General features: G+C 39.7%; 2 protein-coding genes across 5 annotated transcripts in view; both read left to right on the top strand.

Moving 5' to 3' along the window:
* Nucleotides 1-5,601, top strand: part of LYST (lysosomal trafficking regulator) — a 79,043-nt gene extending 73,442 nt beyond the window's left edge. For all 3 annotated transcript variants that reach the window (XM_069010313.1, XM_069010311.1, XM_069010312.1), the window contains exons 49-53: nt 173-312; nt 608-705; nt 1,676-1,832; nt 2,043-2,114; nt 3,487-5,601. In XM_069010313.1, the coding sequence (XP_068866414.1) occupies nt 173-312; nt 608-705; nt 1,676-1,832; nt 2,043-2,114; nt 3,487-3,625 (606 nt within the window). In that variant the 3' untranslated portion in view covers nt 3,626-5,601. The remainder of the gene's footprint in view (nt 1-172; nt 313-607; nt 706-1,675; nt 1,833-2,042; nt 2,115-3,486) is intronic.
* Nucleotides 5,602-8,999: 3,398 nt separating this feature from the next.
* Nucleotides 9,000-22,698, top strand: GNG4 (G protein subunit gamma 4). Of its 2 annotated transcripts, none has more exons than XM_069008518.1 (3): nt 9,000-9,275; nt 15,517-15,622; nt 21,941-22,698. In XM_069008518.1, the coding sequence occupies exons 2-3, from the start codon at nt 15,527-15,529 to the stop codon at nt 22,067-22,069; spliced, it is 225 nt and encodes a 74-aa protein (XP_068864619.1). In that variant the 5' UTR covers nt 9,000-9,275; nt 15,517-15,526; the 3' UTR covers nt 22,070-22,698. The 2 variants fall into 2 exon arrangements, with proteins under 2 accessions (XP_068864619.1, XP_068864618.1); XM_069008517.1 differs by lacking the exon at nt 9,000-9,275 and adding an exon at nt 15,336-15,429.
* The last annotated feature ends 1,440 nt before the right edge of the window (nt 22,699-24,138 follow it).

Here is a 24,138-nt window from a genome sequence, read left to right as displayed (position 1 = left end):
TGTCTTGTCAGTGTTAAACATAATAAAGCATGAACATAGTTGCTAAAATGATATTAAAAGCAATGGGAACCATCCTTTGAAATTGACAAATTAAACTAGGCTTATCTTTTTAAAAGAAAGAGACATTAATTTTCTTTTTCATGAGATTTTGTTTTATCTTGCTGTTTTTCAGCCTTCAGAGATAGAAATGGAGTCACAAGTCCATCTGTATGGACACACAGCAGAAATAACAAGCTTGTTTGTGTGCAAGCCATACAGTATAATGATAAGTGTCAGCAAAGATGGAACCTGCATCATATGGGATTTGAACAGGTACAAGTTTATATGTAACTCCTTCCGTAGCTTTCTTATAAATGCCGGTTTTCCCACTCTTGGGTATCTTTGCCCTTTTGAAATTGAATTTTTTTCTGTGTATATCTTATTGTGAAGTCAAACCCTTACTGTTTTTTCTCATAAAAGGTGCTAAAATTTTATAGTGAATATGAAAAATATCATAGTTGAGCAAAATGTTGATTGAAATTAATGTAACTCTTTTTAATATTTTCCTCAAAGGACCTTTTCTGCATTTGAGTCTGAAATTTAGGCTTGTTCCCTTTGTTTCCTTCAGGCTGTGCTATGTCCAGAGTCTGGCTGGACACAAGAGTCCTGTGACTGCAGTTTCAGCTAGTGAAACCACTGGTGATATTGCAACAGTTTGTGATTCAGGTATATTTGTCAGTCAAGAGAGCTGTTTTGACTTGCAGACCAAATAAATCATGAGACTTGTAATTAAATTAGTTACTGAGTATGTATTAATCATCTGAGGATTCTTTCAGTCATACAGGAGCAATATTTTGCTTTTTTTTTTACATAGTAGCATACAAATTTTTCCAGAAGTGATTAGGCAGGTGTTTGAATTTAATGTAGAGATATGAAGGCCAACAGCTTGTCTCTTTATAAAGAGACTTGAAATTTCAAAGATTCCTGGGAGACTCACACTTTTGTGATGTTGGCTGTGTTCATTTTAACAGAGGTTTGTTGTCAAAAGTTTTTCAGGGGAGTACAGTGTATTACAGAGCATGGGCAAGGGGACATTATTCTGGCAGTTTCAGAAACCTAATATTTAGATTTTTAAACTTACTTGGAGACTTTCAAGTCTATTTCTATAGCTCACAAATTAATTTTTTTTCCTGAAAAGCACTGTATTCTTTAATTAGTAAGGGAACATTACATTTCCTTTTAAGACAAAAGCAGTAATTGGGTTATTAGTTCTTTGACAGAATCAAATAATGCCAGATAGCAAGCAGTTCTCTTACTTGGTTATTTTTCAAGTGTTTTGCTTAAAATGCAAGGTAAGGTATGAGAATCAACTGCTTAAATAGCTAGTATGAATTCCATCTTAGTGCCTTCACTGTTAGTACATGAAAATTGGTCATTAAAAGTAAATTCACATAGTGTTTTGTAAGTAAAATGTTCTATAAATATGGTGTGATGGCTTCTAAATCACTGCAGTGGCTTGGTGGTTTGTGTGCTTCCTGTCACAGAGAGAGAGAAGTAATTGCAGACATCACTCAGTCATTTAAACCTTATGAACTCTCAAGAAGCTGAATTCTTTGCACAGAATATTTAAGTATTACAGACTTAACTGTGATCTAGATTTATTTTTTTAATACTCCCATGCTATGTTTTGTTGCAGTTGGAGGAGGCAGTGATTTGAGACTTTGGACAGTTAATGGTGATCTTGTTGGACACGTGCACTGCAGGGAAAGTATTTGCTCTGTTGCTTTCTCTAACCAGCCCGAAGGTGTGTCTGTCAATGTGATTGCAGGGGGCCTTGAAAATGGAGTTGTAAGGTAAGCATTTGAAATGTTTATTTATTAAAATGCTCTATAACTTGGGCTCACAGTTTGAGAGCATGTAGCCAAACATCATGCTGGTATTTGGCTTTAAAGAATGTGGACAAGCTGTTACTCAGCTCCCAGTCTTCGCAGTTGCTAAATAGATTGTTTATCACTGAAATATTTGTAAAAGCAAGTGTGAAGAAAAATGCCTCTTTCTTTCAGACTGTGGAGTACGTGGGACTTGAAGCCAGTACGAGAAATAACATTTTCAAAGTCAGCCAAACCTATTGTAAGGTAAAAAGATCTTAAGTATACAATGAATGCATTTTTCTCTTTGGGGGGAAAAAAAGCCAAACCCACAAACAAAGCAAACCCACAACAAAATAGTCTTGAGTGTTGAACATGAAAATAGGAGGTAAACACCCATGTCTAAAAAGAGTAATACAAACCTACTAATTATTCATGAAAGCAAAGTGAGCACAAGTGTACTGTATTTGTAATGACAGTAATAGCTAGCTTCTGCTGCTGGCAGATGGAAATTAGCAGGATTCCCTTGAAAACGGAACAAAAGCTATTCCACTTGTTTTTAAATTTAATATTTTTCCTCAGAATCTGCATTAAAATAAGATTAGCTTAACTTTGTCAGACTTAAATAGACAGAGTGTTTATTCCTCAAAATTTAATGAAAGTACTGCCTTTTCCCTCACCCTCTTTTCTCATACTGGAGGGAAATGGTGGAGAAAGGGGTAGACTCAGAGTAGCCTGGAAGCTGCCATTTTGGAGTGCTTGTGTGGTTAGTTTTCTCTAAGTCCCCTTGATTTATGTTAGCAGAATTCTTGTGTGAAAGCGTTTTCAGAACACAAAGGATCGAGTCTTTGATATCCCCAGTGGTACAGTAGTCTGCACAGAGGTCTTAGAGTTATGCCAAAATTTTATCATCTTAATGTTAGCATAGTAACAAATGACTGAAAAATTTTGTTTTGACTGTTGGTGAAATACCATTTAAATGGTGAAATACCATTTAAAATCCAAGCTACAATTTTTTTTAGAAATTAAAAATATAGCAGTTACTGTCTTTTTTACTTCCTTTGAGCAGCATATTTCACAAAGCTTGTTGATAATGATTTAGTACCTATTGAATAATTTAAAGTTTCCTGCTTAAATGTGACAGAAAATGGATGCTGACCTTCATGCTCTCTGACATTACCCATGGCAAGGGTAATGGGCTTTACTAGCCCTGTTTATGGCTCAAGAAATGCCCATCTGAACAAAAGTCCTGTGCTGTGCCATGAAATCTGATAGATTTAGTTTCTGCCTTTGTCAGCAAAGCAAGTTGAGAGGGCACTGAGCTCTGTTGTAGAAAATCCTTCCTTTCAGGAACAGAGGGGAAGAGGGTAGGATTTTGCTCCTGATCCTGCCCTTTTTTCTGACACTGCAAAGAAACGAGTGTTAAACCACAGGGGATGTTGAAGCGCTGGCCAGAGCTGTAGTTCAGCCAGTTTGGGTACGAATGGATAAGCAGGTAAATGCAAACATTGCTACGCTAATGTAGGCTCTGAGCCTCCCCTGACAGCTGGTCTTTGTTGGCTGAACTCTCACGGGCTTTTAATGTCTTCTAGCACTATAAATAGCCACATCTGGTATAGACTCTTTTCTTGTTTTGCAGCCTTACGTTTTCCTGCGACGGCCATCACTTGTTCACAGCTAACAGTGATGGGAATGTCATCGCCTGGTGCCGCAAGGACCAGCAGCGCTTGAAGCTGCCCATGTTCTACTCCTTCCTCAGCAGCTACGCAGCTGGGTGACACTGGGTCTGCTGCTAACTCATGTCTCTGATGCACTTTAATCCAAGATTAAAGGATCTCTTATTTAACTGGACTTTGAAGTACTTTGAATGTCTCTAGAATGACTGAATAGAAGGGGTGTTTTTAAAAGAGCAGCCTAAGGTGGTTGTAAGATTTCATATGTGCATGCACAAACTTGAAGCATATCCAGGTCGGCAGGAAGCTCTGGTCATATTATCCAATGCCAGCAAAGTGACTAATAAATGCTCAATGCTGCAATATAAAACACCAACAATATTTTTTTAAATCACTTCTTGCACAGAAGTATTTAAAAAAAATTGATTATGCTTATTTCCCCCTCTTCATTTTTGTAAAATATCAGCGGCATCAATTCTGTAAATATCTATTCAAATGTCAGCATATGTATATCTGATTAGTTGAGTGTGGTATGGTTAGCTCCAGGATAAGCAATCCAAAACTTAAAAATCAACGACCACTTAAAATTGCTTTTTTTGAGAAGCAAAGAACCTAGTAGGTGCTTTTTGCACCATTTATGGTATTGTAATGCTAAACATCAAATTTCTGTTATCTTTATATTTGTAATTTTTGCCATCTTCTCTGTTAACGTAATAGTCTTTGCAACAGATGAAAGTAAAATATTTGTCTTAGTGATGGGTAGACACCTCATGGCATCATGAAACACACTGGTTAGATCCCAGTGCATTGTGAACTGCCTAACTTTGTGATAGTTGGCTATCGCAGTTCTGTGGAAGAACATCTATTATGTACACACAGACCTTTTCTTCCAGAACTCTGAAAAGAGGTGTTAAAGAAGGCATAGATGTGCTCCTGCTCTAGTGTCATTGAGGTTCAATACACTGTAAAATGTTTGAATCTAACTGCTTGAATAATCAATGTTCATGAGCGTCAGATGATTTGGAAAGGTTTACACAGATACACTGTGCAAATTCGTTGTGTATTCCTGGGTGCTATTTTATGAGGGGGAAAAAATAAGCCTCTATTGTGAAAGGCTTAACAAATTTGAATTCTTAGGCCAGATGAAAAATTAGTATTTCAGCTGATGGATTAGAAGACCTCTAAACCTGACACCGTGAGTGAGTGCCTACTCGTCATGTGAATGGTAAAGCAAGAATGCTATTCAAGTCTGATGTAGTTACATTTTCCTTTTAAATTGCTTTGCTTTTTCATCTCTGACATCTTCTGCTATTGCCATTCAAACTGCTGTATCTTCTCATGTTTAAAGCTCATCTGCTTTCAGAACACTTTATGTGAAATTGTCAGGTTGTGACGAAGGTGACGCGCACACACACAAGCAGTCTTCACACTTCTTTTGAAAATTCCAAATAGTCTTCAGAAATTCTTGAGACTTCCTGGTTGAAGAACTTTTCAAACTAGAAAAAATTAAGAAAAATGTTCTCATAGTTCATGACACAAAGGCTCATCATTGGTTCAGTTAAGCAAGTGGCTGCATACTATATGGATTGAATTTTAAACTGCATATTATTGTAGCAGCATTGTATGGGATGGCTTCATATTTTTCTCTGTCTAAATGTTAATGTAAGGTCCAAATACAGACTGAAAAGCTTCCTGGCTCATGCTGATGTGATGTGCTTTGTTTAAGAGAAAAAAAGACCAAACATCATGGGTTTGGGGTGCTTTTGTGCTCCCTGTTTTGGGGTGTTGCTCACAAAGGCTTATTTTTTTATAAAGTAGAATTCCACTTGTTACTAAACCAATATGCAAAACTGCTGGCCTTGTAAAGAGTGCAATATTATATATTTTTATGTAAAAGTAAAAATGATTTTTTGAAGCAAGGAATATTTATTCAGCTTAATATTATGGAACTATTAAAATAACATTGCAATAGTGTCTGTGCATGATGTACTTAAATTTCCTGTAAATGTCACATTCCACACTGTATTTGTATATACACTGTCACATTGTTGGGTAATAAACAGATCTTTGTACCAAACCATTCTGAGATGATTAGAAACACATCTTTGGCTTAGTTGCAACTTTCTTCTTTTGGGGAATTTTTCACACCTTGCTCCAGATCAGTCTGCTGATTCCCATGTCTTTCATATTTTAAAAATCATGAAGTGGGAAAGTTGTTTATGGACTACATCCTGTGTCTGTTACACTGTCTTACCCCCTTCCGTTTAAGACAGGAAGTGGGAAACTCTCGGCATGTCACTTTGCATATGTGGGGATGTGTCCTTCCTTCCCATACAATGCATGACTAGAATTTGGAGGAAATGATGGCTCTCCAAGCCATTCCCCTTCCTTCCATCTGCCTTCTCACTGAAAACCTGTCTGAGCTGCAAAGGCAGAAAAGCAACTTCTCTCTGGATTCCTAGAGGGGTGGAAACTGCAAGACTGGGATCTCGGGAAGCCATCTTGACAGGATGTGAGGTTCTTTCTCTAGAAAGCCAGGATTTGGGAGAGGTTCATGGGGAAAGGCCTATCTACCTGATTGCAGGATTCTGGGGTAAACCCAGGCCCTTATGTTCTGGTAGTACAGAGACATCATGAGAAAGAAAGGGGAGGCAATGGCTGGATATTCACCAGTGGTGGGGAGAAGGCGTCTCCAACCCATTACTGAAGGCAGCCCAGATCTTGCATTTAGAGATCCAGTGCTTAGACAAACCCATGACACTGAACAGGAGGAAAAACAAAACTCTGAACTGAATTAAGCAAAATATAATAATAGAAGATAACTTAATGGAGCAGTGGGGGAAGTATCTGGCTTGCTACTACCAAGCTTTCAGTTTACCTTTTAATTTCTTTATGCCTTGTTTTGCTCAAGGCTATATTGGGGTTTTTTTCCTTGCGTATGGAAATGGAAGTCACGCTTCCATATGCTGCTAGTCTATCACAAAAGCAATCAAACTATTACTGTATCAAAGCTCTGCTTGCCTTTAAAAATATCCACTGAAATATTTAAGCCTCTATACATGCAGACAGTTTTTTTTCCTTAGCTACTGTAGTAGCTACTTACTGTAGTAAGTTACAAACTACTGACAAATGACCATTGTTTAGAGATTTATTAGCCATTACTGCTCTGGAGTGGGGTCAGAAAGGCACTGATTTTGCTTCTGGGTTTCTGTAATAGGCTCTATTGTGTACTTTGCAATTTTGAAAATGGATTAAAATTAAATGTGGCTGCTCTGATTAGACTCTTAAACTATTCTGGACTACACGCCAGAAAGGAATTGAGTAAAACAGGAGCTTGCTTACTGTTTCCAGCTTTGAGCTAGCATTCCCAGAAAAAAAAAAATTAAAATCCTGATTCTCTAATGCAATTGACTGAAGCCCATATAAGACTCATTAAGGGCTAGTTTGTGTAAATTCAAGGAATAGAAATTTGTGTTAGTTTTATGGGTATTGCCTTCAGAATCTGTAGGGGAGACTCCTGGTTGTGGTGGAAGGTAAGAGTTTGCAGATTTAAAAGAAAGCAATTTAAAAGAAGTATCTCTGTAATATATGATGAAAATATGTTTTAAAACAGCCATTTCCCACCTTTAGATTTTAGCTTAAGTCATTAAATTGTTAGAATCCAGTGGTAAAAATATTCAGAGTGACAACGGTTTCATGATTAGAACCATCTAACAGGTGTTGTTTGTCTAACAGCATGTAAATCCATTGCCTGTGAAATGGGGCCTTTTGTAGACTGCTGATGTGGTTGAACATGAATGAAAGAGCAGCAGCATAGGCCAGTGAGGTTCCCATCAGTTTCTGGAACTCTGGTTGTAGGAAGCTTATGAACTTACCTATTTCTATTTAGTGATGTTTACCTTCTTCCTGTTGCATCTCCTTCTGCCATGCCACTGTCCCAAAAGCTGTTGACTCCGTCTCAGAAGAGGCTGCCTTTGCTCTGAAGCACCTTTAAAAATAGGGCTCTTCCTTGTTCTCTTTCATATAGAAAACAAATGTTACTTGGAAATTCTGCTCCATTATGATGGAATGCAAAATAGTGCTGAGGGCAGGGTAGGAGAAAACCTATACCACTCCAGAGGGAACAGCCACCTTACTGGGGAACAAATTATTGAGACTCTGGCGATCCTGCCAATGGGTTTTTGCAGCTGACAAAATTTTCAGTTAAAAATGTTAATTGGCACTTTTAAATGCTGCTGATCCATACAGCTTTTATAGGGAGAAGCATATAAAAATTGATCCATGAAGCTGAATTGTATTGTTCTGACATAGTAGCCCTGACAAGGTGAGTCTAAGCAGCCCATTTCCCCCAGCAGTTCCATTCCTCATGGTAGGCTTTTTACTTCATCTTTCCTGTGTTCGCTGTGAGGGCGGGACAGGCACTGTGGGCTCTCACCCCAAATCCCAGTGCCCTTCGGGCTTTGCTGTTTGAGGTACAGCTCTACAGGCTGGGGGCAGAGTGGCTGGAAAGTGGCGCAGTGGAAAAGGAGCTGGAGGTGCTGAACATGACTCAGCTGTGCCCAGGTGGCCAAGAAGGCCAGTGGCAGCCTGGCCTGTATCACGAATAGCGTGCCCAGAAGGACCAGGGCAGTGACTGTACTGTGCACAGCACTGGTGAGGCTGCACCTTGAGTATTCTGTGTTTAGTTTTGGGCCCCTCAATTCAGGATGGACACTGAGGTGCTGAGGCATGTGCAGAGAAGAGAAATTAACTTGGTGAAGGGTCTGGAACGCAGGTCCTGTGAGGAGCAGCTGCAGGAGCTGGGATGTTTAGCCTGGAGAAGAGGAAACTCGGGAGACCTTATCGCTCTCTCCACCACTGGATAGGAGGCTGGAGCCAGGTGGGGGTCGGTCTCTTCTCCCAGGTAACAAGTGATGGCATGAGAGGGAATGGCCTCAAGCTGTGCCAGGAGAAGTTCAGTTTCGACAGTAGGAGGAATTTCTTCACGTAAAGGGTGATTAAACATGGGAATGGATTGCCCAGGGAGGTGCCAAAGTCACTGTCCCCGGATGTGTTTAAGGAAAGACTGGCTATGGTACCTATTGCCATGGTCTAGCTGACAGTGGGTGGTGTTCGATCAAAGGTTGGACTCGATGATCTCAGAGGTCGTTTTCAACCTAATTGATTTTGATTCTGTGATGTGTGATTCTGTTTGATAAATACCTGGATGATCGCTTGATCCCTAGCGCCTGCTGGAGCCGGGGCAGGAGGCGGCTGCAGCAGGAATAAGGACAGAGGGAGGCAGAGCGTGGGGGCGGTGGCACCGGGGGCCGCGGCCGCCCCGCCCCGCAGGGCCATGTGCCACCGCCGGGCTGCCCGCAGCCTCCGCGCCCGCCCGCCGCCCCGCACGGCGAGGGAGGGACACAGGGAGGGAGGGACAGAGGCAGGGAGGGACAGAGGCAGGGAGGGAGTGCCCGGGGGCCCGGGCGGGAGAAGGTGCCGGAGGGCGCGGCGGGGGCGCGCAGCGCAGCGCGGGGCGGGTCGGGGTTTCCGCGCGGGGCTTTCGCGGTCGGCGCTGGTGTCCTGGGAAAGCCTTGGCCGCTCCGCCCGGCATCCCGGTGGTCCCGTGGGCTGCTGCGGGCAAACAAGGGCCAGCGGCGGCCGCGCGAGCCGGAGTTTCCCGGTTATCCGCAGGAGTCGGCGTCGGGCTTTGGGCTGCGTTGTCGCTGGCACCGGCGGGGCACATCCTTCTCCGGAGAAGCTGCCCCGAGCCCAGGTATCCCGCGGGCGGCGGGGAGGGGGTCTGCCCGGCGTGCTCGTTCCTCCTCCGTCAGCTGCCTGAGGCGAAGGCTCGAGGAAGTGGCCCCTTTTCCCGCTGCCTGGCTCGCGCTGGCGGAGGATAAGTCCCGCTGCCCGGCTGCTGCCGGCGGCGATCGCTGGTGTGCGGTGCTGGGAGCTGCTGCACAGCAGAGCCATTAGGGCCGTGCAGTGAGACACAAAACTCGGAATAACAACTTGAAAAACGCTTCTGCCCTGCAGGCGATGCAGTGCCGAGCTTCCCAGAGGCGCTCTTCCTACCTTGTAGGTTACAAATCAGTTCAAATACGTTTTAAGAGGAGTTTAAGTGGAATAATCAGAATTCCCTGTGCATTTCTTTAAAAGCTCACAGCTATCTTTCTAAATTACCTAAAGCGGTAAAACAGTAGACAGGAATCATCTTTTTTGCCTCAGACTTTACGGATCTCTGATGGTTTACTGGGGTGTATGTTCACATAACCTGTATGCTGGTGATAAATAATATTGCACGAAAATATTGTCCTTGGGAAATATCGTATTAGTTTAACCATTGTTTCCTTTGATTTTTAAATGTTGAAAAGCAAGATGATATTTTTGAGTAAAAATTTGGGTACGGTGGCAAGAATTTTTGGAACTTGACAGTTAGACTGGATATAGTACTGAATATGTTAGATGAGAACTGAGCTGTTGGAGTTTCACTGTTTTGCAGTTGCATGATTAGAAGTTATTTTCAAAGTCACCACGTTTATGGTATGAAAATTACATTCTTTCCTTATCACGAACAATAGTCTTGCCTTTAATCTAGTCATTTCTGCTTGTATTACTAAGCTTCTCCTTAGGAGATGGAGTGAAAAGCTGTAGTGATTTTCTAGTGTTTCTTTGTGCAGGCATGAGATAGAAAAAGGATTCTTTACCCTCCCTCTCTGTTTACAGAGCTACATCAGTTGCTGTAAATCTTAGAGTAAGAAGTGAGATAGCAGGGAAAATTGGGTTTCTTTCCTTTTATTTTTCCTTTTTTTTTCTTTTAATATTTTTGGTATACCTGTTTGGCATCAAAGAGCTGGGAGGCTGTAAATTTTGCTGTTTATGTTCCTGCAAGTGGATAATTAAATGTGAAGATCTCTCCTCAGTTTAGGATGTGATTTGCAGATCATTATCCAGGGATGATTCCTGCTAATGTCACTGGGACTTAGTTGAATGATTGGGTTTTCTCTTGGATTGTGCGGTCCAAGAAGTACAGAGTTTGTATGGAAGGTGTTCTTCAGAGCTGTCAACCTCAGGCTTTCTAATCTAGTAATTTCAGGTCCAGTACTTCAGATTAAGGCAGCAATTTTGTTTAGAGCTTTTTAGATTGAATTCTTGAGGTTGCTTTTCTGGCATGGCATTTTCAGGTTGTACTTGGAGCTGGAGGGGGGGAAATTGTGGCTTTTCATCCCTCCTACTTGTAGAAATCCATCCTAAGGAACTTGAAAATTCTATTTTGCTTCTATGTTACTCAAGTCTTCAGACTTTTTCTGCATTTTACTAACAAATATTTATAATGTTTAGTAAGCAAAAGTTGCACTCCTTACCCCAATGCAGGGTCAAGCTATACCTGCAAATATTTATGCAGCTTTCTGCATTATCATAAGTTAAGTTTGCCTTTGAAGTGCTGTTGGGTATAATCATCCATTGTAAAAACAAAATAAGAAGAGCTGCTCTTCACAAGCATTTTTAGGAGCCCAGGAAATTAAGAAGTTTGGCACACATGCGTTACCTGCACTCAGAAAAAGGATGAAGTAAGGCAAAAAAAAGCACAAAACCCCAGAAAATGCAGCTGGCTGGGAGGCTGTTGATATGCAGCTCCCAGGAGTGATGCTTTAGGAAAGGGCTGTCTGGTGTGGGGTGCCAGTCAGCAGAAACTGTTTGGCTAAAAAAGGCTCTGTAGCTGCTGTCACTGTTCTTTGTTGGCATGGTTGGTGTTCCCCTAAAAGAAAAGAATCAACAGAGACCAGGTCAATGAACTCGGTGTGCTGCACAAAAACACACTGCATAAATGAGCTCCTGTAGAAGCCAGGTCTGCTGGCTGCATCAGTCACATGCAGAATGCATGTAGGCTGCTCATTAGCATAGTTCCTGTAACTACGGTGATTATCAGGACCTGTGTATGCCCCTATCGATCCAACGTAAAAACAGCCAGGAATGAGCATTAGCAAACCCAGCTGAGAATTTCTGGTTCAAGGGGTTTTAGGTAATTCAAATGATGGGGAGAAGTTACTCCTTTTAAGTATCAAAAGCAATATGGCCAGCAGGTCAAGGGAGGCGATTCTGCCCCTCTACTCAGCTCTGGTGAGACCCCACACTGCATCCAGCTCCAGGGTCCCCAGCACAGGAAGGACATTGACCTATTGGAGCGAGAGTCCAGGGGAGGGACACCAGGATATCAAGGGGCTGGAGCACCTCTCCTATGAAGGATTTCTGAAAGAGTTAGAATTGTTCATCCTGGAGAAGCAAAAGCTCTGGGGAGACCTTATTGCAGTGTTTCAGTAATTAAAAAGAGGCTTACAAGAAAAACTGGGACAGAATTTTTAGCAGGGCCAGTTGCAAAAGGACAAAGGGTAACGGTTTTTAAACTAAAAGAGGGTTGATTTAGACCAGATACAAGGAAAAAAAATTTACCATTAGTGTCGCAAAACACTATAACAGGTTGCCCAGAGAAGTGGTGGATGCCCCATCCCTGGAAACATTTTAGGTCAGGTTGAATGGGGCCCTGAACCACTTGTTATAGTAGAAGATGTTCCTGCTCATTGCAGGAGCCTTGAACCAGGTGATCTTTAAAGGTGCCTTCCAACATGGCAAACCATTCCATGTTCCTACAGACTGCTCACCCAGGTACAATAAAAATAAATGATAAATGTGCCTTTCTGTGGGACTAAAGGCCTAGAGAACACTTGGACAGTGTAAGAGGAGTTGTCTTAAGAGAGAGGATCTCCGGAGCCATTTGTCAGGCTGCAGCCTCAGAGGAAACATATCCTGCAAGAGGGTGTTTGAAGGAGAGGCTTCCTCACATTCCAGGGGATGGGTGTGTAATAGATTCTCTCGTAATTAAAATTTCTGTTCTCTCCAGAGCATTATTTCTAAGTAATGATTTTATTTCATTAAAGAATATTAAGCTTAAGGTTATTATCATAAGTCCTAAGGAGAACAGAATCAAGTGTCATACAAAGCTTTGTCTGCAACAAGGACCTTTATCACAGCCTGGTTTGAAAGTGAGTATAATTCTCATTGTCAACATCACACCACATGTAATAGGGCCTTAAATGATGCACAAATATGTATTGTATTTGCAGAGAGTGAGCGAAGATAGAAGTATATGTAGCTTGGTATGTGAGAAGTCAGTCTTAGAAGGCTATGCAACCAGACCTGTCAGTAAAAATATTGAAATTAAATACTTGAATGGATGCTAAACACTTCCAGAAATATAGTAGTTAAATATTTAAATGCATGGAAAGGCCAAGGTTGGAGCAGGATTTGGAACAGAACAAATGTTTGTGCTTCAGAGTATAAACAAACCCTTGCTGGGAATAAGTGGAAATTTTCTCCAGTGTCTGAAACACCTAATGCCAGACTTTTTTTGGCTTTAAAGTTCTTTTTTTATGAAGCCTCATATTCTGGTTGTTTTCTAATACTAAAATGTTAGAATTTATTAGAATTAGAGCTAAAAATTTCTAAATTGCTTTACTAGACAAGATACATATTTTCTTTGTTAAAATTTTCCTATTTGGTGTTTCAGAATATAAATAAGGATATATTATCTTTGTGGCATTGCTTTAGAAACATGGTTCAGGTTTTTTAAAGCATTTTTATGCTTAATAGCCTTTTCAAAATTCTATTATGGACTTAACTCAATCCTTATTCTGTAAATGCTTAAACACTAGCTGGAAGTACTATGAACAGTGTTCCTGCCAACTCTGTTGCAGCCAGTGACAGTTCAAATTGTCTAACACTAATGTTTATAGCTTTTACAGTATGAGTGAATGAATTGCCAGAAACGCGTGGGAGATCTGGAATTCTCTGAACTGTTCAAGGAATTGCAGTTGCTTAATTCAGTTTAATTTAAATGTATGTGGCAAATGTAGAAAGGCCTCTGACTTGATTTAGCTTTAACTTTTTTGGCTTTGTGATCATTAGTAGGGTAGGTGTGGAGATGATAAAATTCAAATGATTCATCCTTGTGGAGGTATCATTTTGTAAACAAAGCTAAATGTGTTTATTCTAATTTTTATGGATAGGTTGATACTTAAAAGTGAGGGGGCTGAGTCAAACAAAAAGTCCAGAGATGTGCTGTAATTCAGAATCTTCTCCTTTTGTGACTGTCTCGTATCCTTCCTGCTGTTTGACTTTCCACTGCGAGTCAAAACACGTCTCAAAATTGATTGGAGGCTGTGGGTTGGTTGTGGGGTTTTGTACCATACATGGCATTTTATGCAAAGCCAGTTCCTCCACATGTATTCAATCCTGTGCCTTGTGAGGAATATGAGTTAAAAGATTGTAAACAAAGTTGAAGACAAAGAACCTGCTGTGTTCTGACACGATTTTATTTCATCAGAGCACACAAGGGGGAAACTTGTGTTCCATTCAAATGACACATGTATGTGCAAAAAACCTGTTCTTTGTCTTGGCATATGTTAAAGCTCTTGTTTTCTTTGGCACAACTAATATAAAGTAGCATTTCCCTGCCTTGACTTATACTTGACCTGAAAGAAAAAGATTCTTTTGTTTCTTCAAATTAGTGCTGAGCATGGCTCACCATGGCATTTGTATTCCACCATCCTGTTTAACAGCACAGGTTACTGATTTTTAGAAATAGTCTGTTTCATACCAGGCTGTGAGAAGAAAAAACTGTCTTTGCCTTGTCTCTGAGCATTTGTGTTTTGCAAAATCAAAGCAGTTAGAGAGTTACTCCTCCATTCTTTCTGTACTATGGATAGTGTACTTCTCTTGAGTCTAACAGGGGCATTGCACATACAGGTTTTTTTACAAGAGCATTTCCAGTGTCTTTATTTCCTGTTTGTATCTTATACCCCAGTGACCTGATCAGGTATGCTATCAAGGTTCAAGAAGGGAAATTTGTGTGATTCTGGGTGTTTGCTTCTTATCCAGCAATAAGTTGGAAGTATTCATTTTGAAAGATCTGAGCCTAAAACTCCTTTGGCAGCAATGCAAAATGCCTCCTTGTGTGTTTTTCTCATGTGTCCCATCTGCCTCTCCCACTCTGTGTCCTTTGCATTCTGCTGAACTTTGTATTGGTTTCTGAGGCTTGGTGCTTAGTCCAACCTCCAGTGAATTCAAAATAATAACTGTTCTTGGGCTGGGCCAGTCCTCCATAGTGGTGTCAGCATGGGTCTAATATGCAGACCACCTCTGGCATAAATATTGTAAGTTATTCAATGTCTGAATGTGGATGTCTTGACTCATTTGGTAACAGTGCTGAGGGACTGCTTGATATTGAATTGATTTACTCCTAATCCCTCAGGGAGTAGCAATTCAAGAGAACCAAACACTGACATATCTTACTTAGATGCCCCTTCCCAAGAACTGCAGATCTTTAAAAAAAATAAAGCATTCCTATCCTGTATGGTGTACTGTACTGGGTTTAGTAATCTTTAGACTTTACTGGGGATGTCTAAGCAAAAAGTTGGAAACCACTGCATTATGTCCTCTTAATCTTACTTCATTTCTAAACTTCTTTTATTGATAGTCAGAATTCTGAGTCGTTCTCTATCTTAAAATTTCTCTCTGATGCTTGGTGAGAGTGGTGTGGCATTCATTTCCACTGCACACATTTCTGAGCTTGTTTTGATGTTTCTAGGTGTAACTGGGGCATGGAGCCAAACTGTGCGATGCCTGCAAGGTCTGTCTGGGAACAGCTGTTCTGCGTTGGCAACGCGAACCAGGGCAACCATTTTCACACTGAAGTCATGGTCATATGCTCTGCATTTGTATGTCATTTGCAGGATTCAGGCAGAATGCTGAGGATGGAGGATGCAAATATCTAATGCAATAAGGTGCCATGGAACAAGAGAACAGAAATAAATGGTGTCTGCTTTGTATTTGTGACCTACAGCCTGGCAGTGCTGATGTGGTGGGCGAGGGTTGGTTAGACTTCAGATAACTGTCCTTGCAGTGACTGCTGTATTTGCTACCTGTACTTTAAATGGTCTCAACTTTGTCTCTTCTAGGAAAAACAAAATGAAGGAACTAGTGTCAAACAGTACAACCAGTATTTCTCAAGCCAGGAAAGCTGTGGAGCAATTGAAAATGGAAGCATACATGGATAGAATAAAGGTAAACTTAGACTTATTGTTGATATTTTGAGTTTGCTGACTAGTTTGTGAAACAGCATCCCTTTAATACTGCAGAAAACAAGAATCTGTGTTGAGCTATAAAACATTATTCAGTACTGTGAGTGATTGCATACTAACTCACAGTACTGGTGGGTTCTAGTGAAGCGATTTCCAAAGCCTGGCTTCAAGTCTGCTTCTGTGTGACTGTCTGTTACATTTGTCAAAAGTGGTATTTTGTGAATGCTTAAAATCAGCTGGTGGGTGCCCGGGTGCTCTTCTTTGTCACCTGTAGCTGAATTTAAGTGCAGCCCCGGTTTCTTGGGTTTTCTCCTTCAAAAATCGGAAAAAGTCTTTAAGATACTGCAATATTTTTGAATAATGATGAGACAAGCTGAACTGCTTTGCTCTGTTCTGTTTTAGTGCAGATGTCATTGCACAAAAAATGTGTATGATTGCAGCATGCAGTTATGATTCTTCACACTTGATAACTTGTTGTATGTGAAAATTTGGTTTCATCATACCTCTAAATATATGTGGATTAAATATTTTTGTTAAAGGCACTATTAAATAGAAGATTTCAGGTTTTTTAACTAGAAAATCCTGTGGATTATTCTTGCATGTCATTCTGTTTTCCACTAGTCTAAAATGTTTTGGAATATCAAGCACGTAGAAGCTAATAATGTCACAGAACTTTTTAAGAAAGCAATGCTCACTTCTTTTACTCTCTGCCTCTGAAAATAGGGAATAATTATTTTTATAAAAAATCCAGTCTCTACAAGGAAGAAGTTTTAAATCTTTCCATCTATAAAAAGTAATGCATTTAAATTACACAGTTCTCTGCAAATAGCTGTAACTGAGTTGTTACAAACTGTAACTGAGATTATTAAGTCAGTAGGACAATTTAGAAATGCTGTACATTAAAATCTTCAAGTAGTTTTAACTCAGTCTGTTTGTCCATCCATCCTGTGTGCTGAAAATCTGCATGTAGTCAGCATGGGGACAGTAGTATATATTTGTGATTTTTAAAATAGTCTCAGATCACAAACTCACCAGCTGGAAAAGAAGTGTTTATAATTCAGAAATATTAGTGCAATTCAGATGAGTGATCAGTCTTTCTTATATGAAAATAGAAATTTCAGTCGCTCTATTTTGTGGCAGTTTTTAGCAATGTCTTGTAAGACCGCTGAATTTGCAAAAGTAGTTTCTCTCTTTCATAGTGTGTTACAAATTCATCACATAAGCTGTTCACAGGGACAGGTGTTTATTTCCTGCAGTAAATGAAGGTCTGCCTTGGTTAGTCCCAACTCAGGTCGTATGGCAGCTGCATGACCAGAACTGACAAGGGGGTGGTGGCAGAGGAAAGTGTTGGAAAAATATAGCCCAATTTACTGGAATTTGAAATTGTTGATACTTAGTAGATTGTCTTAAACTTGCTTCTACATATTCAGTGGTAACTGTCATGTACCACATCATTAGGTCAGTTATGCAGATAGCTTCATTAGTTAAGCGTATAACACCCTTAATTACATATGTGAGAAAGACAAAGGTGCAAGAAAGACATAGGTTACTTTTGCAGTCAGTTTAATTAAAAAGAACACAGTTATTAGCAAATGTGGCAGACCTAAAAAACTGATAGCTTGAAAGTGCAATTATTTCACCTTTCAAAACAGCCTGTGACTGAAAACACGCCAAAGAAAATCTGACATGTTTCAGAATTATGAGGGTTCCTATACTAATATAAAACAAATTTAACTCTTCAGAATGTCTTGATTTCTAGAATTTCTTTGAACAAGCATATGGGGGATTGTGAGAAGTGGTTGCTTGGCTATTTATTCCTTAAAAAAAGCTGCTTGGCTTTTAAATCTTGAATCAGTTAAGTGTGGGCTTCAGCATAGCCAAATTTTACCAAGAAACTTTCCAGTGGTTTCAACTGGAGATTTTAAGTTCTCAGATCATCACTGTGAAGGCAGATAAATGAACTTACTGCCTTTTTTTCTAGTGTCTTGCATCTGATTAAACTAGTTAGACATTTAACAAAAGATCAGTGCTTTCCAAATAATTTAACTAAACCCTCTTTTGCAAACAGCCATAGCCAAGTGGTTATTCCCACAATAGGCAAGACCACATTGCTAACATTGAAGAGGTGTCTGTGTTATTGACTGGGGAAATCAGAAGTTCCAGTTTATTTTTCTACTACAGAGGCACTCTTTTTTTCCATGCACAGTACCTGCTGTAACCAGCAAGAGTTGGGTCTGCTCAATTAAAGTGTTGTAGTCAAAAGTGTGTGGATAGTTGCCAACTCCCCACTGTGTTCTGGATTTTTCAACAAATTTAAGAAGTCCTATCAAGTCCTCTAGCCAGTCAGAGCAGCAAAGCAGTGCAGTGTTCTGAGGTTCCACAAAGACAATTCGCTGCTGAGGTGTGAAAGAAACAAGGCAACTCAACAGAGGAGGATGGAGTTATTGGTGTATTGATCGGTAGCTGGAAGGAGGAGTACTGTGGGTGTTTTTGTAAACTGTAAGAAGGATCATAATTGAACCTGTCTTACCTGGCAGAGGAACAGCTAGAGTTATAATGAAGAAGTAGAAAGCCAGAAATGCAGATTCAAGATAGGAAATACCAAATGAAATCAGATGAACAGTGGCCTCGTGACTAGTAGAATAATGTCTTCTAAAGATGCTAGCAGTAAAATTGAGAAAGCAAAGTTAGTATTGGTGTTTATCAGAGTTGTCCTCAGAATAAAGCACTATTTAATCTTCTCTTTCCTAGCAGAAAAGCAAGAGTGCTCTGACATTTAGGACCCTTGGCATATCAGTTATTATTCCACTTTCTTTTTCCTTAGGAAGATAGGAAGTATTCCTAACTGGTAGTGAATAGTGTTGGGAGATGAACAGTGGGAATGCCAATAAATGTGTGTGAATCTCTTTGTTTTGGATGTAAAGGATAAGCAGAGGGGGTGTTCTAGCAGGGATGGTAATTAGTCACAACCCACGGCAAGACAGAAGACATAGTAATTGCAGCATTTTGCCCTGTCACTAAAGCTTATAATTATTAGTGCAGCTAACAGGATGTTCTAACTTTGGCAGTTTTTATCACCTCTGCTATTCTGAAATATAATGGTAAAATTTCACAGTCCTCCTGAGACTAATTCTTTAAAGCATCAGGGTTGAGTGTTTTCTTAGATTTTTTTCCCCTTTGTTGATTTGGTAACAAGATGTGGTTTTCGCTAGAGAGAGTAAAAGTAATTCTACAAAATGTGAGATCAGTGTGATACCTATATACTCCATCACTTCTACTCCATACACCTTAAAAGATTTTTAAAAAATGAAATGTTAATTTTCTGCTAGAATTCATTAATCAAACTGGAATCTGATTTCTTCCTTTAGGCACTTCTGCAATATGTATAAATTACTTTGAATCCGCAGACCAAGCCGTATTGCGTTGGAAAGCTGACATGATAAATGTGTTAGCTTCATTTGAATATTCAAATCACATGCATTTATTTTAATTCTCAGGAAAAGCTATTTTGAACTGTCCAGCAACATTCAGCTACAAATAACCCCAAAGGCAAGTAAAAGCTACAATAGGGTGGGCTCCATTTAACTCCTTCCATGGCACAAACGGGACGATCAGCACATCCCTTTTCACAGCACAGGCTGCAGCCCTGGCCGTGGGGCACCTCTGGGTGCTGACTGTGCCAAAGTAGCCATCCCTGCTGGAGCCTTGGTGCCATGCTCAGTGCACAGCCCTTCCACCATTGCTCTTCCCAATAATGACACTGAGCAGGAAACTTGCTGGAGGCAATGCTGTATTTTGCTCTATTTTGGGCCACAGGTCTGACTTTGCCGACACTGCTCACAGCTGCAGGAACTCATGTTTTCATTGCTCCTGGACTGTGATCAGCTCATTTAACTCCCCATTGTGAATGGTCATTATTCCACTGTGCAGGCCTAAGCTACTCCACTTCCAGTGAAGAAATGGCTGTAATTCACTTTCATGACTACTGTAATCCCAGGGGGAGGATTTCTCCTCTCAAAACCTTTTATTTGCTTAACAGATGAAAATACACTTATTTTATGGCCCAGTGCAGGTTTAGTTTGTGAAAATGTGCTGAAATGTGATCACGTTTCTCAGTTCCTTGTTTCAGGATTTTTTTAAAATAAACTATAGTATGATTTGTTTAAAAGCAAACTAAATTGTGATTTAAACACTCTGACATTGAAGGAAGGGTTTCTCTTCACAGGAAGGAGTGATAGGGCATTGGAATGGGGTGCCCAGGGAGGTGGTGGAGTTGCCATCCCTGGAGTTGTTTAAGAAAAGACTGGATGTGGCAGCAAGTGCCATGGTCTGGTTGACAAGGTGGTGGTGTTAGGTCAAAGGCTGAACTTGATTTGAGATTATCTCTAAGGTGTTTTCCAACCTAGGTGATTCTGTGATTCTGTGAATGTATTACTCTGCTTCACAACATTCCCACCAGCATTACAGAACAAGTTAGATACAAAAATGTATGTTGACCTTTTGGTAGTGAAAACCCTTTTAATTGTTAGATGATATCAGAGCACAGCAATACGTAGAGAAACAGGAAATTATATTATTGGGTTTATTCCTTCTAAGAATGAGGATTGAAGTTGTGCTTCTCTTCCACTGAATGAAAAGCAATATACTTGGGCTGATGTTGCTTATCCATGCATGGAAGAAACAAGATCGTTATGGGAAAATCATTATAATCCTTTGTACTTTGAGGTCTGTAACTTTCCACACATTCTTGTTTTACCTGCTTCCTTCTTGAGAAGCACTGGTCCTTGTGAACACCTCTTCTGATTTGATCAGTTTTCTGTTTTGCCTGTGCCCAGCAGCCTGCTGTTCACATGTCTTACAGGCCAATTCAAAGACAAACTAATTTTAAATAACACTCTTGTTTCCTCGGTTAGGGGGGATAGTCTATACTGGGGTGCCAACCACAGGTACTTCACAGGTTTAAGCATTCTACAAAGGCACAGAAATTAAAAATAATGAAAATAAAGAAATAAAGAGTCTGTAACTGTCTTCAGAACGTCATTTAAATTTCATGCCAATTCTGATTCAATACCCATTGACTTCGTAGGTCCAGTCTGAAGCCTGCTATGGGCTGAGCTCATGTCAAAGCAAGCAAGTGGGGAAGCTTAAAGCTAACACTGATGACACACCTGCTAGAAAAACACCAGAAATCTGATTTGTTTCTTCTCTTCACTCTAGTTGTGCAAACATGCTGACCTCAGTGCTTGACTGGGGACAAGCTGTCATGGTGCTCATGGAAAAGCCTTCTTTGTAAGGACTCCAGAATTCATTTTCTCAAATATCAGAATATTGAAACCACAATAATTCACCAAAACAAAGAGATACAGATAGCTATGCATATCTTGCTGACAGAGCAGAACAAAAAATTATGTATATACTTTCTAAATTCTTGAAAAAATAAATGAGGCACTCTGGCCTACTGTCACCAATATTCCTATGGCACAAAGCTGCAAAAGTTACAAGGTTTAATATTTCATTTTTCATTTAATGCAAAATAGCTTTCACTGCAAATATTCAACACACTGCTACATTTTTATATGACTTTTCAGTAAGCATAACCCCATGTTCTGAATTTGGAGACTTGAGAATTGTTTATTTTAGAAGTATAAAAATATTAAGTTAAAAAATATTAAGGTAGTGCTCAAGTTTAAATGAATGCTGTGAATAAAGGACTACTTATAGTAACTTACTGGGCAGAAGACATTAGTCTTGCTTCATTGAAGAGAGCAGTATTTAGCTTAAATGAGAGCTATGACACGTGGCATTCAAGTTTTGTTCCTGATTTATTGCTTCTTTTTAATCCCATGGTCACGTGCCTAAATAACTTTTTATTTTGCATCCAGAGCAGCAAAGGGCAGAGAGAGTGTTTGAGGAAAACTTAAAACCAATGAGTGGGAGTATGAGCTGAAGCAGGTTCCTCTACAGAAGCAGACACTTTAAAGGAGAAGCCGTATTGCCTGTGGGAGGTTAGCGTATAAATGTTTTAATGACTCTGTGCTCCTGACCTCCTTCTGATGGAGAGGAACAGCTTGACATGGATCATATCAATTGATACCATCTATGTCACAACATTAGACAAAATGTATGTAAGGCCTAGTAAGAGCAAATTGAGAGATGTGATGTCTAATAATTTAAAGGATGAAGCAATCTACTCCCTGTTTTACGATAGCTTCCCTTATAATTTGTTCTATGAAAAACATTTATGCAATTCAGATCGGTTCAGAATTAAGTGTTACAGTAGTTCTCTCTTCTCTTCTATTAGGTATCCAAGGCTGCAGCAGATTTATTGGCATATTGTGATGCACACATTGGAGAAGATCCCCTTATTATTCCTGTACCTGCATCTGAAAATCCCTTTAGGGAGAAGAAACTCTTTTGTACTATTCTTTGAGTCAGTTTTCAATTAAAAATGTCATCTGCTAAAACTTGGTATCAGTCTTGCATGCTTTTAGCATTATTTTCTTTAGATGTCAATACTTACCCCATAACTACAATATTTTTGGAAGGTAGTACAATTTCTGCTAAAAAAAGCCCCTAAAATAAAAAAAAAAAAACCTAAAATTTCAGGGTAATGCTTATCTTTCAGAGAAATGTACAAGTTTAATTTCAGTTCTTCATAAATATTCTTTTGGTCTTAATGAAATTATTGAGTACAGTATCAAATTGTAGATATCTTTGCCAGCCATAGATTTTTCTGGGACCTAAATGAGTCATACCAATCCTTGAAGCTATTTTTAACATTCTTATTTTCTTTGGAAGGTGAATTCAATTCATTTGCCTTTACAAATTTCTATCTAAAGAGAGTAGTGTGACCTTTTTCTCAAGTAGCACTATTTAGGAAAAAGTCCCAGTGATATACAATGTTTGGAATGATCGGTCTTATAGAGTAAGTGGTGTCTATAAATATGTTTTCTGAAGACTGTAAGAAACTTGACTACAAAACTAGTCCTAGTAAAGTGCCATTGTAGCTACAAGCAGAATGAAGATGTACAGTCACACACCAGGATTGCATCAATAAAATTGTAGAAAAATGTGGTTGCTTGTATCTTTTTTCAAATTGTAATGATTTGAATTATTTAGAAAGTAAACTGAACTCCGAAATAACTCTTCCTGAGGGACTTAGTGGAGGGTGTAAATCTGCCCCGAACAGCACAGGGAGGGGGATTACATTTTCTGAGCAGCCCTCTACATGCTTTTGCCCATGAGAATAGGACTTTATGGGGATGGAGAGTAATGGTGAATAAACGTTGTTCTAGGATATGCAGCAAGACCACTGTGCTGCTGACAGCCACTATGTCTGTATATTTTGTGGCTGCAGATTAGTTGTCAGCAAATAATTTGTGGAGGTTCTGGGAAATTTTTTTGTTTTAATTTCAAAGTGCAGTGAGAGGAAAAGAATGAGGTGTGAAATAAGACGGCCTTACTCAAGAAGTAAAATTAAGCTCATACAAGGCACTTGATGGAAGCAACTGTTACTTTACAGACTTTTATTATTATTATTCTCCTTAAAAAAATAATGAAAGCTGCTTTCCAATCTGGTACATTAGGACAGTTCCCTCACTGCAGTACCTCATATATACAATGTATCAGTCAGCCCCATAAGGCAGGAGACAATTTTGTTGGAGAACTGCCGAGTATTAGCTGAGACTCTGAACAGCCACCGATAATAGATCAAGCTTCCTCCCTTCCTGTGCACAAACTTGTATTCCATAAACATCTTAAATACCTGCAAGGCAAAGAACTAGCTGAGGAACTGGGGGCCTTGGGGTATACTTAAATTCTGAATTTAGATGCTAAAAAGGGCTGCTTGGTGAACAAAGCTATGTGCATTTTCCCCAAAGTGCATGTACCTTCTCCAGCTTATTTTTAGCAATTTCCATCGATGTCTGCTGTACTGTTTTGTGCAGTGGAAATACAAGATATCTGCATTGTACAGGGTTTTTTTTCTTTGCCATTCAACTTGGATGATGTGCCTCACCTGACTGCCTTCAGCTACCAGCCTGGTCACACGAGACAGGGGGCTTTGGACTGTGCTTCTGCTGCTGGCAGAACTCACCTCATGTCTCACATGCAGCATTATTGTAAAAAAACCCTACATAACAATATTCCTTTTAACCAATAGGTTTTTGGGAGGTCTTTCATTCAAAGATTCAGTTTTTTAACTGAGCAGCTGAAGACATCAGTATCTTAGTAGGCACAGAGCTGCTTGACATGCTGAAAAACATTCAAATGTCTTGAACATGTCTTATTTTTGTTAGGGACATTCTTGGTTCCTATTTTAAAGTTTTCAGCTTAAGAATCCCATTCCTAACTTTTAAGAAGAATATTTCTTAATGCATGGTGTGTTTTTATTTTTGGGGTAGAGAAATAGGGTTTAGCTAACTGAGTAACTATTTTATTGACAGTGAAATAAAAAAGGCTTTCTGAAAATATTTATTTAAAAAGAGCAACAAAATGCTT

This window comes from Aphelocoma coerulescens, chromosome 3 (assembly GCF_041296385.1).
Source record: "Aphelocoma coerulescens isolate FSJ_1873_10779 chromosome 3, UR_Acoe_1.0, whole genome shotgun sequence".
Classification (NCBI taxonomy): Eukaryota; Metazoa; Chordata; class Aves; order Passeriformes; family Corvidae; genus Aphelocoma; species Aphelocoma coerulescens.
Note: the sequence above shows the minus strand (reverse complement) of the source record. Positions and strands in the feature narration are given on the sequence as shown.

What these genes read in the sequence shown, in the direction of transcription:
- GNG4 (XM_069008518.1), top strand. Translation starts at nt 15,527, where the DNA reads ATGAAGGAACTAGTGTCAAACAGTACAACCAGTATTTCTCAAGCCAGG. An exon ending in CATACATGGATAGAATAAAG is followed by an intron (nt 15,623 to 21,940) that starts GTAAACTTAGAC and finishes CTCTTCTATTAG; the next exon opens with GTATCCAAGGCTGCAGCAGA.